The sequence below is a fragment of the Pocillopora verrucosa genome, chromosome 1 (assembly GCF_036669915.1).
Source record: "Pocillopora verrucosa isolate sample1 chromosome 1, ASM3666991v2, whole genome shotgun sequence".
NCBI lineage: Eukaryota > Metazoa > Cnidaria > Anthozoa > Scleractinia > Pocilloporidae > Pocillopora > Pocillopora verrucosa.
Genome location: NC_089312.1, coordinates 20,934,784 through 20,949,035, shown reverse-complemented (window position 1 = coordinate 20,949,035; position 14,252 = coordinate 20,934,784). Strand labels below are relative to the sequence as shown.

Genomic DNA, 14,252 nt, shown 5'->3' with positions numbered 1-14,252 from the left:
CCTTTAATTTTGTGCAGTTAATGTGTGATTCAGGGGATGATTTTGTAAGGAGGAATAACATGCTAGTCACTCTTAGGGTCAATTGGTTAAAGGAAGCAGGTTTTGAAAAAAACTTATAACCTTTGATTCAGTTATTTATTTGAATATGTGAGTAACATTTGATGTTTTCCCATGCAACAGGATAGTTCTGCTGAAGATGGCCACGAAATGGAGTGAGCTTGACTGTAACAAAGGTGACCAATTGGAAAACTTAAGCACTTCGTTTTAATAGATCTTGGCTTGTTAATTTGATGATTACAGCTTCCCGACGTAGTTGTAATGTTAGTCCCTATAGAGGTGGGAATGTACCTTCCATTGACCTGTACAGTCATAAATTATGAGACAACTGAAAATATGTATTTGTGGTTGGCAGAACTATTGTTAGTACAGTGCCACCTAGTGACAAAAATTAATGATTTCCTGTAAACATTAATGTATGGAAGAAGTTATGGCAGTAGTTAACTCATTTTTGTTTGGATGCAGAGAGTTTGATGAATTGTACTCTACATCTTTCAGCTTTCAAACTATCAACTTTATGTTATTTCTAACTGTTTACTATACTTATTCCTCTATAACTTAAGCCCTCTAGAATTGTAGAAGGTAAGTCTGTAACCTGACTTCCTTTGTTGAGAATTGCGTGAATATATAATTTTGTTGTAGTAACCACATTGTAGCATGTAATGTTATTTGGATGTCATTAAATAATCAGGCTTAGCAACCTTTCAATAGTGCATGTTGTTCTTACAATAATGCTCATACCCAAACTAACCATTGATATAAGAAATTGGTCACAAGATAATTTATAATATTATGTCAGTTTTAACAGGTGGGATTCTGGAAAAGCAAGGATCCTCCTTTGATTATATCTGGGAATGAAATTAAAGGATACCTTCTTATAATTGAAATTCATGTTCCCCTGTTATGTTTGGGGCACACAGATGAAGAGCAACTTTTTTTGTATAATTGGCATCCATGTGATACACAAGGCAAGAATATAAGTGCCTTAGCTTTATGGCTTAAACTTTTCAAATATGAGAGTTTTGCAAACCATATCCTACTTTTTATCCTCCTCCTGATATTTACACAAATAACGTAGTCATTATCAGTCTTGCTGGCTCTCACTGTTCATTGAGCTTGTGGAAAGACTGTAACCACTGCATTTTTTTACATGAAGAAAGGAAAGCCTACCCTCTTACAGTGGATTAAGTTCCTTTGTGCATAAGCAAATTGCTATTTTTAAAGCACCTTCTGAAGATCAAAATTTATGCCAGACCTAGGACTGTGGTTCACTACCAATTCTCCAGCTAGGCTAACATTTATAAATAAGTTGTAAAATTGTCCTGATTGCATCATTATCAAGAAAGTTTAACTCAACTTAACCTGACTAACCTAAACTGACTCAATAGAAACTCAAAGTCTATGTGTTCACCTTTTGAGGTGTGCATCAAAGTTTTGTAGTAATAACAGGCTTACATTACATGTTTATAAGAAATCTGCATGTGTACCTAGGTAAAAACAAGAGCTGGGATCCCTGGTCTGTCCCAGATGGGATCCCCAGTGAGGTCCCAAAAATCCCACTTGAGATCCCAATTTGGATTTTGGAATGTCCCAGGTGGGATCATGCCTTAATTTTAAGGTGGGATCCTGTAAATCCTACTTGTGCTGGTGGGAGCCCACCATTCCCATCTGAGATCCCAGATGGGATTAAAGGGATCCCCCCATAAACCAGGCTGCCTTCTTATCTTACCTGGATTGTGACCTCTTGGAATGACTATACTACATGGTGCACAATTACAGGCAGGTGTTTCAAACAGTTTTGCTTAGCTTTTACATTTGTACACATTTCTTATTCTAAGAATCTTCTTTATCTGGCCTACTGCTAATTATAATTTTTCAACCAAATTTGATATATTCTTTTTCTCCTTGTATCAGTTATCAACAGGTCTTTATAATTTTTTTTTTTTAACATGAAATCAAGATTACAGAGTTATGGTACATTCATTTTTTTCCTGACCCTATTGACACTTAGGGATTGGTATTGGCTAATATAAAAGTATAGTCAAATGGAAGTGTTGTGCACAGCATATATGTCAAATTTATGTCGTGAAATGGTGTCCTTCCTAAATCTAGCTTATCAGAATAGGAATGAATTACCAAGCACAAGTATGGGCTTTTCACAATGATAGTTTCCAGGCTTAAAATTAAAGTTACTTTCCTCATGAACATTTCCCTAAATCTGCTGGCCTGCTAAAATCCTCAGCCCTTGTCCTGACAGATCAACCTGATAAAACGGAGGAAAAGCACATTAATGACACAAACAACCAAGTTTATTCCCACATGTACACCTTCCTGTAACCTGATAGCTGATACTGAACATGACATTTCAGACATGAAGTATATGCCACAAATTTTCCATTTCCCCACATAATTATTTCATAATGGTGTTTAGAAGTTATGGAAAATGGTTGGGTTGAAACATATTTCAAAGATTTTTCAGCTTTTTACAGCATTAGTGCAAAAATGGAAGACAAACCTGTGCATTCAATGCATAACTTGAGTTTTAACAATTACCCAAATACACAATTTAAAAAAATACCCAAGCCTTGTCGAATGACTTCAATGTTTGAATTTTCTCATGGTGAACCAGTGAAAGTCTTTGTAAATGAATCGTTTCTTTAAGATCAATGAAATTTGCTGTTGTCTTTCTTGTTAACATGTTGCCACAATTCCACCTTCAAGGAAATTTCTTTTCTGCTAACATGAGAGAATACCACACCAAAGAAAGTATCTTTGTTCAAGACCTTAGAATCATCCTCTTTGTCATGGAAAAAGGCTTCTAATTGAACACAGCAAAGGAATTTTTCAACATCTTGATTAGCTGAAAATTTACCATGAAAACCTATAGATGTTTAAGTAGTCTATCATGAGAAAGTAAGAAATTCCAAACTATCTACACAAGGCAGTCAGCAGAAAGTAACCATATTATCAATATCCTTGGTAGAAGGCAAGAATGGAGAGGGGCATCACGTTTTCCCTTCCACACAAACCCTCTAAGACTACTCTGGGACCTTAAGTCACATTAAATTGCCTTAAGTCATCTAAAGTTGCCTAAAGTGACTATTGGTTACACAATGTTATATGGGCTCCATCCTAATCATAAGGATCAGAGAAGGAGGCATGGTGGCCAAATGGTTAGTGCACTGGACTCTAGATCAAGCAGTCCTGTTTTGGTCCCTAGTGGGGATTATTGCATTGGGTTCTTAGGCACAATATTAACTCTCAAAGTGTCTCATCTCTTCCAGATGTAAATATGGGTAGTAGTTGGTGGGGAATAACCCTGCATTGGACTGCAAGTCAATATGAGGTTGGTAATGGCTTCCATATTTATACATGTAAACCTCCTGTTATAAGAGTCATGCACCTGCCTAGCCCCTCTGATAGCATGAGTAACTCCTACTTGTAGACAATACTGATATATGAACTAATTATGGCAATGTACTCTCTTCCTTTTTCTTACTCAGACAACCATCTGTTTAAACCAAATTTCTGTTTTGTATTTCATTTTGAGGGATCAAAAGATTGCCACTGTGTATCATCATGAGGAAATCATAAATATTAAAAATATGATTGATCTCAGGAAAAAAGACAACAAACGACTGTGGCTGCAATAATTTATTTATTCTTCTTTTGAGATGTTACTGAATCAAATCAAACCTACAGTTCCGATCATCAACATAAAACAAAATAGAAAGGTATTCTGGAGAAAGGCACAATTCTTGCTACTCATTCTTACATTGAGCAGTAAAAATAACATAGTCCGAAGTAAATTGAGCTGAACTGAAGCTTACGTTTAGACACTTTACTTACCCAGAGTAAAAGAGTGACAAAAGTGGGCTATTTTTCCAGCATAAACCCGCAAATCTGCACTATAGCTTCTTCCGCCATCGTATTCGACAAAATATAAACGTTTGAAATTTGTAACTCGACGAACCCACTAAAGGCATAAATCTTCATCTATCATAAGATTTTGACAGTCTTTTCGTACATTTCACCTTCGTCAGTTTGATGATTCACATACATGTATGAGCCCCGTCAATGATCTATGCCGAGAAACCTCTTTGCTGCAAACATGGCTGCCAGGCCAATATTAGATTAGGATATTTCGTGTTGGCTAAATGATATAGAAGGATATTTCGTGTGTACATAAACCATTAGCTTTGTGTGTTCTAGTAAACGGTTTTAATTGAAATCAGTTCGTGTGTAATTGAACGATCATTTTCCTCAATTCGTTTGGCCTCCTTGTGTTTCTCCAAGTTGTCAAAGACAATAAACATGGAAACTAGTTAGCACAAAGGTTACTGGGAGAATCAACATGGCGGAGACAAGTGAACCTGTTATCAGTTATTATATAGTTTTTCTTTGTGACTCGTCATTTAGGTAACAACGAATGCTTTTAAACCTGTTATACTGCCATATCAGCTCAAAAATAAAAGTTATTTCATTTTTATTTGGTTAAACGTTGCGGAGTGGAAAAAAGTGAATGCTTGGAAGGTCCTGGTGATCCGACAAACGGTAATAGAGTAAAAAGATCTATAAAGATCTGATTCTCTATTATGGGACGCCAATATTTTTCTACAGCCAGGAAAAGTAGTTGTTGAGACTGGAAAGGAAGGCTTCTTACGAAGGACCTTAGCATATGGTTCTCAATATGGCATTTGGGTGTTTTGTCTTACTGAGGCAGGAGAACATCAAATTGGTTGGGTCCCCGAAAAGGACCAGGCCATTACTGTTGGAAAGACATGCGATTTGCTAAACTTCCATGCCAGAATTGACAGTATAAGTGCCAAAAAATGGGAGACAAGTTGAGTATTTTTATATTAGTGAAGCTTTATGAAATAGTTAATACGGGTAAATAATCTTAAGTAAGTTTTGTCGATAATTATGTGGAAAATTTATTGTCAGTAGGTGAGTTTTATGTAAATCATGGCTCTTTTCTTAAATTTAAAATTTATCTCGTCATGTGCCTCTTTTTTATAGGTTTGTTTAATATTGGTTTCTGTTTTGATATTATTACACTAGGCATATAACCCATGATTTTCCTTGGTTATTTATACACTAGCTTTGACTATTTATACATATATGTAATTAAACAGTAACTATTGTCATGGTAATTCTGACTAAGCATTTTTAGTTAAAATGGTTTGAAATCTGGATATTTTAGACAATGGTGACTTGTGTGGATACTAAAGTTACCAAAATGATTATTCCATTTATTACACCCATTTTGAAATCTCTGGTGGTCCCTGTTATTTGATTGGCTCTAATTGATGGAATTTATTCATGAATCTCATCAATTTTTTCTTTAAATCACATCTTTTTCCCAGACAATGAGGCTACTGTAAAAAATAACAGCCAATCAGATTTCAAGGCTTATTTAAAGTAACCAATCAAATTGCAGGAAAATGAAAGAGTACCATGCCAAATTTTGCAAATTTTTTGTTTCCAAAACTCTTCCCCCCCCCCCAAAAAAAAATGGATGAATTTAATTTCAGACCGGCTCAGTACTGCATCAATAAAATATTTGAACTGACCAAGTACTGTATTTGGGTGATTTCAAAATGGATGTAAGAAAGTGGTGTTTCAGCTCGAATTGCACTCCACTCAGTTTAACACTTGAGTCAAATAAAATCACTGTCAATTTTTCTTAGGTCGCCCAAAGTAGCCCAAAAATTAATAATGTAATGTCCCAGAGTAGGCCTCCATGTGTTTCAATTTCTAAGTTAGAAAAACCCACTGCATTGATTTAGACGGTTGAGGACAATCTCAAGGTCAGCTTTGGCTAACCTTAAACTAAGGAATTTTATTTGTAAATGTGCTCTTTCCATGCTTTTCTAAGGATGAATTTGGCCAAGGGTTTAGATGGTAGTGTTACTTAAACCCAGCAAGAGACTAATCATTGTTGTTTATTATCAGAACACCTGTAATAAGTATCTTAAAGCTATTTCATAGCAGTACATTTAAATATGTACATTTTTTGATACAAAATAATCTTAACTCTCTATCAAGAAAAGTATTAATTATAAGCAATATATGTTTGGGGTGAAAGGGGCATTTTTGATAAAGAATAACGTTCTTTCAAGTGGCTAATTAATGCCTGGCACTTTTCACTTTGCACTGCAACAATTCTTAACACAAACAGCTGTGTACTGAAGTCTTTTTAGCACATAATTTCTTTCCTTTGTGAGTGAACCTATGTAGTTTTTTTTAAATCTCTTTGAAACTAGAAATGAATTTACTAAATAGAAATAGAATAAATAGAAAGAGCCTGCTATTGCTAACTTAATGAAAGCATCTAAGGATTACTGTGAAAAGCCCACTTGTTTTTGAATAACAAGAAATGTTTTGCTTTAACTTAAACTCAAAACTGATAAATGACACTCATCTAAAAGTTTATTATGTTATTTCAAGCGATAAATTAGTTCTTTTTTCTGTTTACAAGACACATCTACAATCATAACCGAAATATGCATATATGTAAAATATGGAAACCAAATCCACAAGTGCACTATTCTTTGGATAGAAAAAGTTCTGAGTGTGTAGCCTCCTCTCACTCTGTATCTTTCTTGTTTGGAAGCAAGATTGAATATCGAATTTGCAATATTTGGACGGTCGTAAGTTCTTAACAGGTTTGATTTTCTTGATTTCAGTTAGGCTGACCCAGAATGTTTTTTCCAATTTTAAAGACTTTCTAATGCAAGACACAAAAAGCTTCGCTTGTAAAATGAAACTATTAATCTCTGAAAAGGTGCTATTATTTTCTTTTTGAGCTGATTAAATTTGAAATCTGGGTATTTCGTTAAAGCGCTACTTCAAATTCTAGTCTAGCTGCATTTTTAACGTCGCCTTCTACCTCCACCGTTGCAGCGTCGTCGTCATCCTCATCGATCCCCATGTTTTGAATTCCTTTCTCAGCTTCATTTGTCTGTATCTGCTGGTTGGCTGGTTTTTCATTGAGTGAGATGTCGGCTTCTTTTTTTGAGTTTGAGTTTTGTGGTGGCTGAAATGATGTATTCCCGGAAGATTTCACCGCTTCCAAGAAACCATTGGTGTTGGTAATATTATCTGTCGTGTCTGTGCTTCCAAGTTTTTCACTTGTGTCCATTACTGAGGGACGTCTTATAAGAGCGGGTCTCCAGCACAGCAAAGACAGATAAACAGGCATGATGCACAAGCCATGAAGAAGCCCGAGCATGACGATGCCAAAGAACATTCTGAAGAAAATTCGGAATATCTCGGATGCAGCAAATGCAAGTACAACCATACCAAGGAACGTACTGACTCCTAAAACATATCAAGAAGAAAAGATCAGCGGATGCAGCGACGTGCATAACACTAAAAACTTAAGTGATGGAAGTTACTAAAAGCAGAAATTAATCTCACTTAAAGTGGTTCCTTTAATAATTCTAAGGATGGATTTTTTAATCAACCGCGGCACATGCGAGAAATTTTGATTTTATCAACTGAGTTGATAAAGACCATTAGACACTGTAAAGAGATTATGGAGCTGATGTTTTGAGCGTTAGCCCTTCGTTGGAGAAGATTGGCTCAAAACAGCAGTTCCATAATTTATTTAGGGTGGCCAATTTCCATTATCAACTCAATAGATCCAAATTTTCTTCTAATACCTCTCACTGAGACAGGGCCACAGACTTTTAAACTTGTTATACACTCCAGAAACACAAGAATGTCAATATGTTTGTAAATGCTTACTTTTCTCAGCCATGTTTTACAACAATTAATTTAGCTTCTGACGTACCTCCCATGAAAACACTTGCACCCAACGTGCTCAGAGCATCCACAACTCGCTCATCGGCTGTGACTTTGCTTGACGTAATGTAAGCATGGGCAATGTGGGCACTGTAGTCAACTGCAAATCCGATGGCCATTACCAGGTTAATCATGGAAACAGAATTCAGAGACACATCCCAGATTACCATCAAACCAAATAACTCGCAAACCAGTGCTGCGAAGTTAAGCACCACCACGAACGTCACAGTAAAATCCATCAAAAAGGGGCTTGTGACAATTACCACCGTTAAGCCTGCGATTATCAGGTTTCTCAGGGTCTCGCGTGACGTAATTGCGTATTGTTCAAAGAATATAAAGGATCGAGTGATTGGAAAGGCATTCAGTTTGGACTTCTTTGATATGTCTTCACGGAGTGTGAGCATAGCGTTTTTCTGGAAGGTGGAGCTACCCGAATCCTTCATATAGCCTATTACGCGAGAAGCTTCTATTTTCGTCTCATCCTCGGATAACTTCACGTCCTGTGTGAAATACGAGAACTCGGGAATACGAAGAAATGTTTTCAATTCTCGTAGAAAACCTGAGCCAGTAATGTTTCTCTTCGACTTCTTAGCATACTGGGCAAATGCATCCATCCAGGATAGTGATTGGTTCTTGTAATATTCATTTTCCTTGAATATGTTCGTTAATTCTTTAATGTCGCTCTGCGTGGACCTCAATTGGTAATCAACCTCACCAGTCTGCACGATACTCACTCCAATGGACAGCTCAAAGTACTTTCCTTGAGCTGTCAAAAACTGCCTCAAGTAGGAATCATCTCTGGCCAATACACGTCTATCAAATGACTCATCCACCTGAGTGACTCCATATATCCCAGCACCAAGCAGTGACAGAGAGAAGAGTATAACCAGAACTTTTGTAATTGGAAGGGTCAATAATGTGCCCCAGTAATTCATAACTTTATTTGAAGTTTGGGGGAGAGGCTCATCCCATGCTGGTTTACCTTCTTTTGGCCGTGGTGCCAGGCAGAATGGGAGGAAATCTCGGCGGCCAGATTTAATTCGTCTAACGTCGTATGTCATAAGGGCCACAAAGAATGTGACAACCATCAGGAAGGAGAACGTCACTGTCAAGGCAGCATAAACACAGAAATACCTGAGAAAAGAAAGTAACTAAGTTTTAATATAGACGATCTCACTGAAATACTCTACAACATTTGACGAAATTTTAGAACTTGGAAGCCAATTAAGTGACATTTCACGCCACCATTTGTGCTTACAGCTCAGTCATACAAGGGAAAAAAAGATATCCCAAGAAACTATAACCATTTTTATCAGAAAATCAATTCATTGCCTCCTGTCACAGCTCGACATCTCACTTCAATAGTTTGCAGTTGAGGTTTTAAAAGAAATCAATAGAGGTCACTTGATAAATCCGGATCCTTTAAACAATTACGCCATTGCTTAAAACCTGATGTTATTGTCTTCATCTTCCCAAGATGAAGAAGCACTGGCTATCAATTGAAGTATCTTACCTAATGGCGGGAAATGAGGTAGACGTGCTGACCGCAAACGCAACCAAATCAGTCATAGTTGTCATAGTAACTGTTGCACCAGAATGCTTCATAACCGCTTTGATCTTTCCGGTCGTCGACAGGTCACGTGGCTGCCGATCAAGCTCGTCGACCATGATGAACATGTCATCGATGCCGATTCCAAGAACCAAGAAAGGTAGCACCCCCACCAAACTAACAAAAGGTACACGGAGCCACATACCAAGGCCGAGCCCAGACAAAATCCCAAGGGCAACTGCGAAGACCCCTCCATTAGCAAGTAAAGCATGACCAGTCAACGGATTAAGGTACTTGCCCAGCATGAAGCAAGCAAAAGAGATCATGCAGGTGAATGTGATTGACACCAGTTTAACATCAGACCCGGTACTTGCACTTATAGCATCATCCAGGCTCCTTTCACTTGAATAATGGACATCGAAGCACGAAAGTTTGTCCACTAGCGAGCCTAGTTTGTCAATGAAAGCCTTCTCCCATTTGAGAATCTTGTCACTCTCATCATCGTCCCTCGGATCACGAAGGAGATAAATCATTTGCAAAGCTTTGGCGTTGGTTATGCTTCCATGTTTTCGAGTGGCCTTGCCAAACATTCGGTTGAAATTCAACCAGAATGGGCGTCCATTACGCATGAGTAAACTTGTGTCGTTGTAGGATTTGCTCAGTTCCCGTTGGACATCATGTAAGTCCTTTCCGTTCAAGTTGCTTTCATTGAACTGCAAAAATTCTAGTAGATTAATCATCGCACATCCGTTTGTTGACCTGGATTTGTTTCCCGACAACGTGACACAGAGGTCTGAAAACGATTTCAGCTCCATGACTGCATCGTGAGCTCTGAAGGCCTGTTTCAAACACATCGGGGAAAGAGGATTAGGATTACTGGGAGAGGCCACCAGTAGGATGATTTCCTCTCGAAAGTCGACTCGGAAGTATCTCTCGGCAGTCTCCAAGTCGTCTATTGCCTTGCTGTTTTGAGGGATGAACAGTTTTACGGTTCTGTTTTCTGAATTGAACCAAACAAAGCCCACAGAACAGACGCTGACAAGTATGAGACACAACTGGATTGTTATCAGCGGATGTTTGGCGATCCCTGTACCATACCAGCCAAAGAAGCGTTCCAAAAAACGCAAATACCATTTGCAGAGTGAGGACCACAGATGACATGGAAGAAACCGGCGTGGATAGCAGGGTCTAGAAAAAAAACACACATCGAAAAGTGAATTTTGATATAGGTTTTTGAAGCATTAATTGGAGGAGAGTTGTCTATCAGCCCCAAAATATTTGAAACATTTCCTCGAACGCTCTTCCCCTCGACCTGAAGATTTTCAGCAGGTCTGATTGTGCAGGGTGCATCAAACATGGCAAGACATGATCTAGCCAACGGCTCTCTCATCGTGTTTTTTGCTATTTTTTAAATTTCTTTTCTGGCATTAAACAATACCACTGTATTACAGATGACAAAGGATTACAAAGAAAAAGAATAAATCCAAGGAATACCTTGAACTTGCCACAGTAAGAAATGGAAAGACAAATAGCATATAATGCACACAGCTTGCTAAATAGATTTTACGACACGTGTAAATCTTATTTATGGCATAGCCATGAGCCAGCCACCCTTTGGGTCTGATCAGCGGTTGACAGCAATTTATCAATCAATGTACTATTTGATGCTTTACCTCAAAGTTTTAGTCGCAGAAGTACCTCGAGTTCGCTGTACGACCCAAAATGAGAGGCAAAACCTTAGATGGGATAAGTATCTAAAGAAACTGTGGTGCTGTCTTTGTGTTGTTATAACCATCATACTTCATTATTACGTAAACCTTGACCGAAAAGACGAGAATTGTTTCCGAGCGAAATTAAGAATTACTATTCGATCAGTTCCCTATCGAACTCTGAATCCTCTGACTACCAGAATTTTACCGTACAAATACCTAAAATCATCGAAGTCTTCCTCAACGTTCGCCCTCTCATCGAATCCTTTGCTTAAATTATTTTCTTCGCTTTGTGTCATCCTTTTTTCGGTTCTTCTGTAACTCCGAATATTTTGTTGCTGCACATCGCGTTCATCGAGATATTCCCACTTCCTTCTCGAATAAAAGCTTTCTCTAGAACATTTTTAATTAGTAATAGCAAAACAGGTTGTTGTGTAGTATGAAACATCACGTACGCACACGTACTATTTCCTTTGTCAAAACAAAAAAGCAGATAAAAGTGTCAGATAAACCAGAATTTAACATCGAAGGTGTCAACTTCCTTATATTCACGAGTGAAGCTAACACGTTTTTGAATCGCAACGTAAACAAACTGACCGCTTGGTAGTTTTTGTTTTAATCAAATAACAGCAGAACTATTCGTTCTCGAAACTTTCATTCCATCCTGAATTTGTTATCACTGACACCTGAAGAGAAGACCGTCACGTTGCAACATCGTTTGAGTCACGTTTACCTCGAGTATTAGAATTTAAGGGGGGCGGGGGTAAGTTTCTAAAGAAACTGTAGTGCTGCGTCGGTGAGAGTAACGAGGTAATTTTGGTTTTATGGACTGAGTTGATAATGTAAATTGGCCACCGTAAAGAGTTTCAAAGCTGACGTTTCAAGCGTTAGCCCTTCGTGAGAGGGAATCATTCGCTCTGACGAAGGGCTAACGCTCGAAACAAATACCTAAATTCATCGAAGTCTTCTTCAACGTTCGCCCTCTCATCGAATCCTTTGCTTAAATTATTTTCTTCGCTTTGTGTCATCCTTTTTTCGGTTTTTCTGTAACTCCGAATATTTTGTTGCTGCACATCGCGTTCATCGAGATATTCCCTCTTCCTTCTCGAATAAAAGCTTTCTCTGGAACATTTTTTAATTAGTAACAGCAAAACAGAAAGTTGTGTAGTTTGAAACATCACGTACGCACACGTCCTATTTCCTTTGTCAAAATAAACAAGCAGATAAAAGTGACAGATGAACCAGGATTTAACATCGAAGGTGTCCACTTCCTTATATTCACGAGTGAAGCTAACACGTTTCTGAATCGCAACGTAAACAAACTCACCGCTTGGTAGTTTTTGTTTTAATCAAATAACAGCAGAACTAATGGTTCTCGAAACTTTCATTTCATCCTGAATTTATTATCACTGACACCTGAAGAGAAGAACGTCACGTTGCGCCATCGTTCGAGTCACGTTTACCTCGAGTATTAGAATTTAAGGAGGGCAGGGGTAAGTTTCTAAAGAAACTGTAGTGCTGCGTCGATGAGAGTAACGAGGTAATTTTGGTTTTATGGACTGAGTTGATAATGTAAATTGGCCACCGTAAAGAGTTTCAAAGCCGACGTTTCGAGCGTTAGCCCTTCGTGAGAGCGAATCATTCGCTCTGACGAAGGGCTAACGCTCGAAACGTCGGCTTTGAAACTGTATTATATTTTTAAGTTTGCAAGCATAATTGTTTTAATCCGTTTTTGATTGTGGGAACTTGAAGCGATCCAAATCATGATCACGATCATGATTAAGGTATGTAAGATGCAGCTGATGGACGTAGGTTGCAGTTATCCGAATATTCTTAGACAAACGATTTGTACAAGAAATAAAGGCCTTTTTTTCCGATGCTTTGTTGTTATTTTCCTGTTCAATCGAAAACGGCGAACTTACACGTTTTGTAATATTTCACACGTACAAAAATGTATTTTCTCCCTCACGATGATATATCTTCGTTGATGCTAGTTGCTTGCAACTGTCACGCTATCGGCTAGTCTCTGATTGGATGATAGATAGGAACAATCCAATCAGAAGGAAGGACACGGAAAGTAGTAATCGCTTTTCCGACATATGTGTTCGGTTTCTTTACATGCAAGAACCAAACGAGCAAACCAAAATGAGTATGGTAGGCAATTGCCGAGCAATATTTCGAAGTTGAGGGAAATATGCTGTAAAGGACATTTCCACATTGGCAATAATTCGTGGGAGGAATTCCTATTTATTCAACGATTATTCGCCGCAAGGAAAACGTATACTGCCGACTTGTTATTTGTTCTCTTTGAGTTTCTGCCTCAGAGACTTCAAACATCGCGTGGTGGCTATTTTTATGTCACCTTGTGCTGGGCAATAACGGCAAGAAATAAAGTAATCCTCGCACAAACATTCACTACCTTCGAAAATCCAATATTCCATGGAGAAAAACGGGTGCTCTGTAGGAAACTTTATCATTTACCAACAACATAATCATCTATAATATTAATCAAACTAAAGTTAAAAAACTCTACCCACCTTGATTGGTCTGATTTCTTAACTTGTTCGAGTTCTGATTTGAATTTGCCCATGATGGAGCGAAAGTGACTTCAACACTAGTGCTAGTCTTGCTAAAAATTAACTGATGAGTCCGACTCCTCTGGTTTATATGCTTTCGGTGCATGTGCCAAATGACAATGTTGCGCTTCAGCGCTCGACAAAGTAATTATTTTTAGCTCACACCGGAAGTTTTAAAGTCCATTATCCGCTCCCCATGACATGGACATGGTGATTCCGAGTGGAATCTCTACCTTAAAATATACGGAAGGTCATCATTTTTTTACTTTTGTCATGCGGCTTTTCAACTAACCTTTTCACAGCACTGTGGTGATTGGAAATTACGTAATTTTATGTAGCTAGCAGTCTAGTATAAATATATCTGTAAAGTTGTCCACGTTATCTAGGTTAGGTTAAGTTTAGCAAGTGAGTAGTTGTGTATCTAGCGATTTAAGTTTTTTCCACGTTCTTTTTAAGCGTTTATCTGCGCTCCATTCAAACACAAGAACACGAAGCACCACGTTTTTACAAAATAAAAATAAATTTAGAAAGTGATAGATGCATTTTGTTTAC

At 37.9% G+C, this 14,252-nt stretch overlaps 1 protein-coding gene across 4 annotated transcripts; it reads right to left on the bottom strand.

Moving 5' to 3' along the window:
- Nucleotides 1-6,567: 6,567 nt before the first annotated feature.
- On the bottom strand, nucleotides 6,568-13,804 carry LOC131781197 (patched domain-containing protein 3-like). 4 transcript variants are annotated; one of them, XM_059097843.2, is made up of 4 exons: nucleotides 13,662-13,804; nucleotides 9,380-10,603; nucleotides 7,856-9,000; nucleotides 6,568-7,380 (listed from the first exon to the last, which is right to left on the bottom strand). In XM_059097843.2, the coding sequence occupies exons 1-4, from the start codon at nucleotides 13,712-13,714 to the stop codon at nucleotides 6,896-6,898; spliced, it is 2,907 nt and encodes a 968-aa protein (XP_058953826.2). In that variant the 5' UTR covers nucleotides 13,715-13,804; the 3' UTR covers nucleotides 6,568-6,895. The 4 variants fall into 4 exon arrangements, with proteins under 4 accessions (XP_058953826.2, XP_058953823.2, XP_058953825.2 ...); XM_059097840.2 differs by lacking the exon at nucleotides 13,662-13,804 and adding an exon at nucleotides 12,073-12,630; XM_059097842.2 differs by lacking the exon at nucleotides 13,662-13,804 and adding an exon at nucleotides 11,344-11,890.
- Between the last annotated feature and the right edge of the window lie 448 nt (nucleotides 13,805-14,252).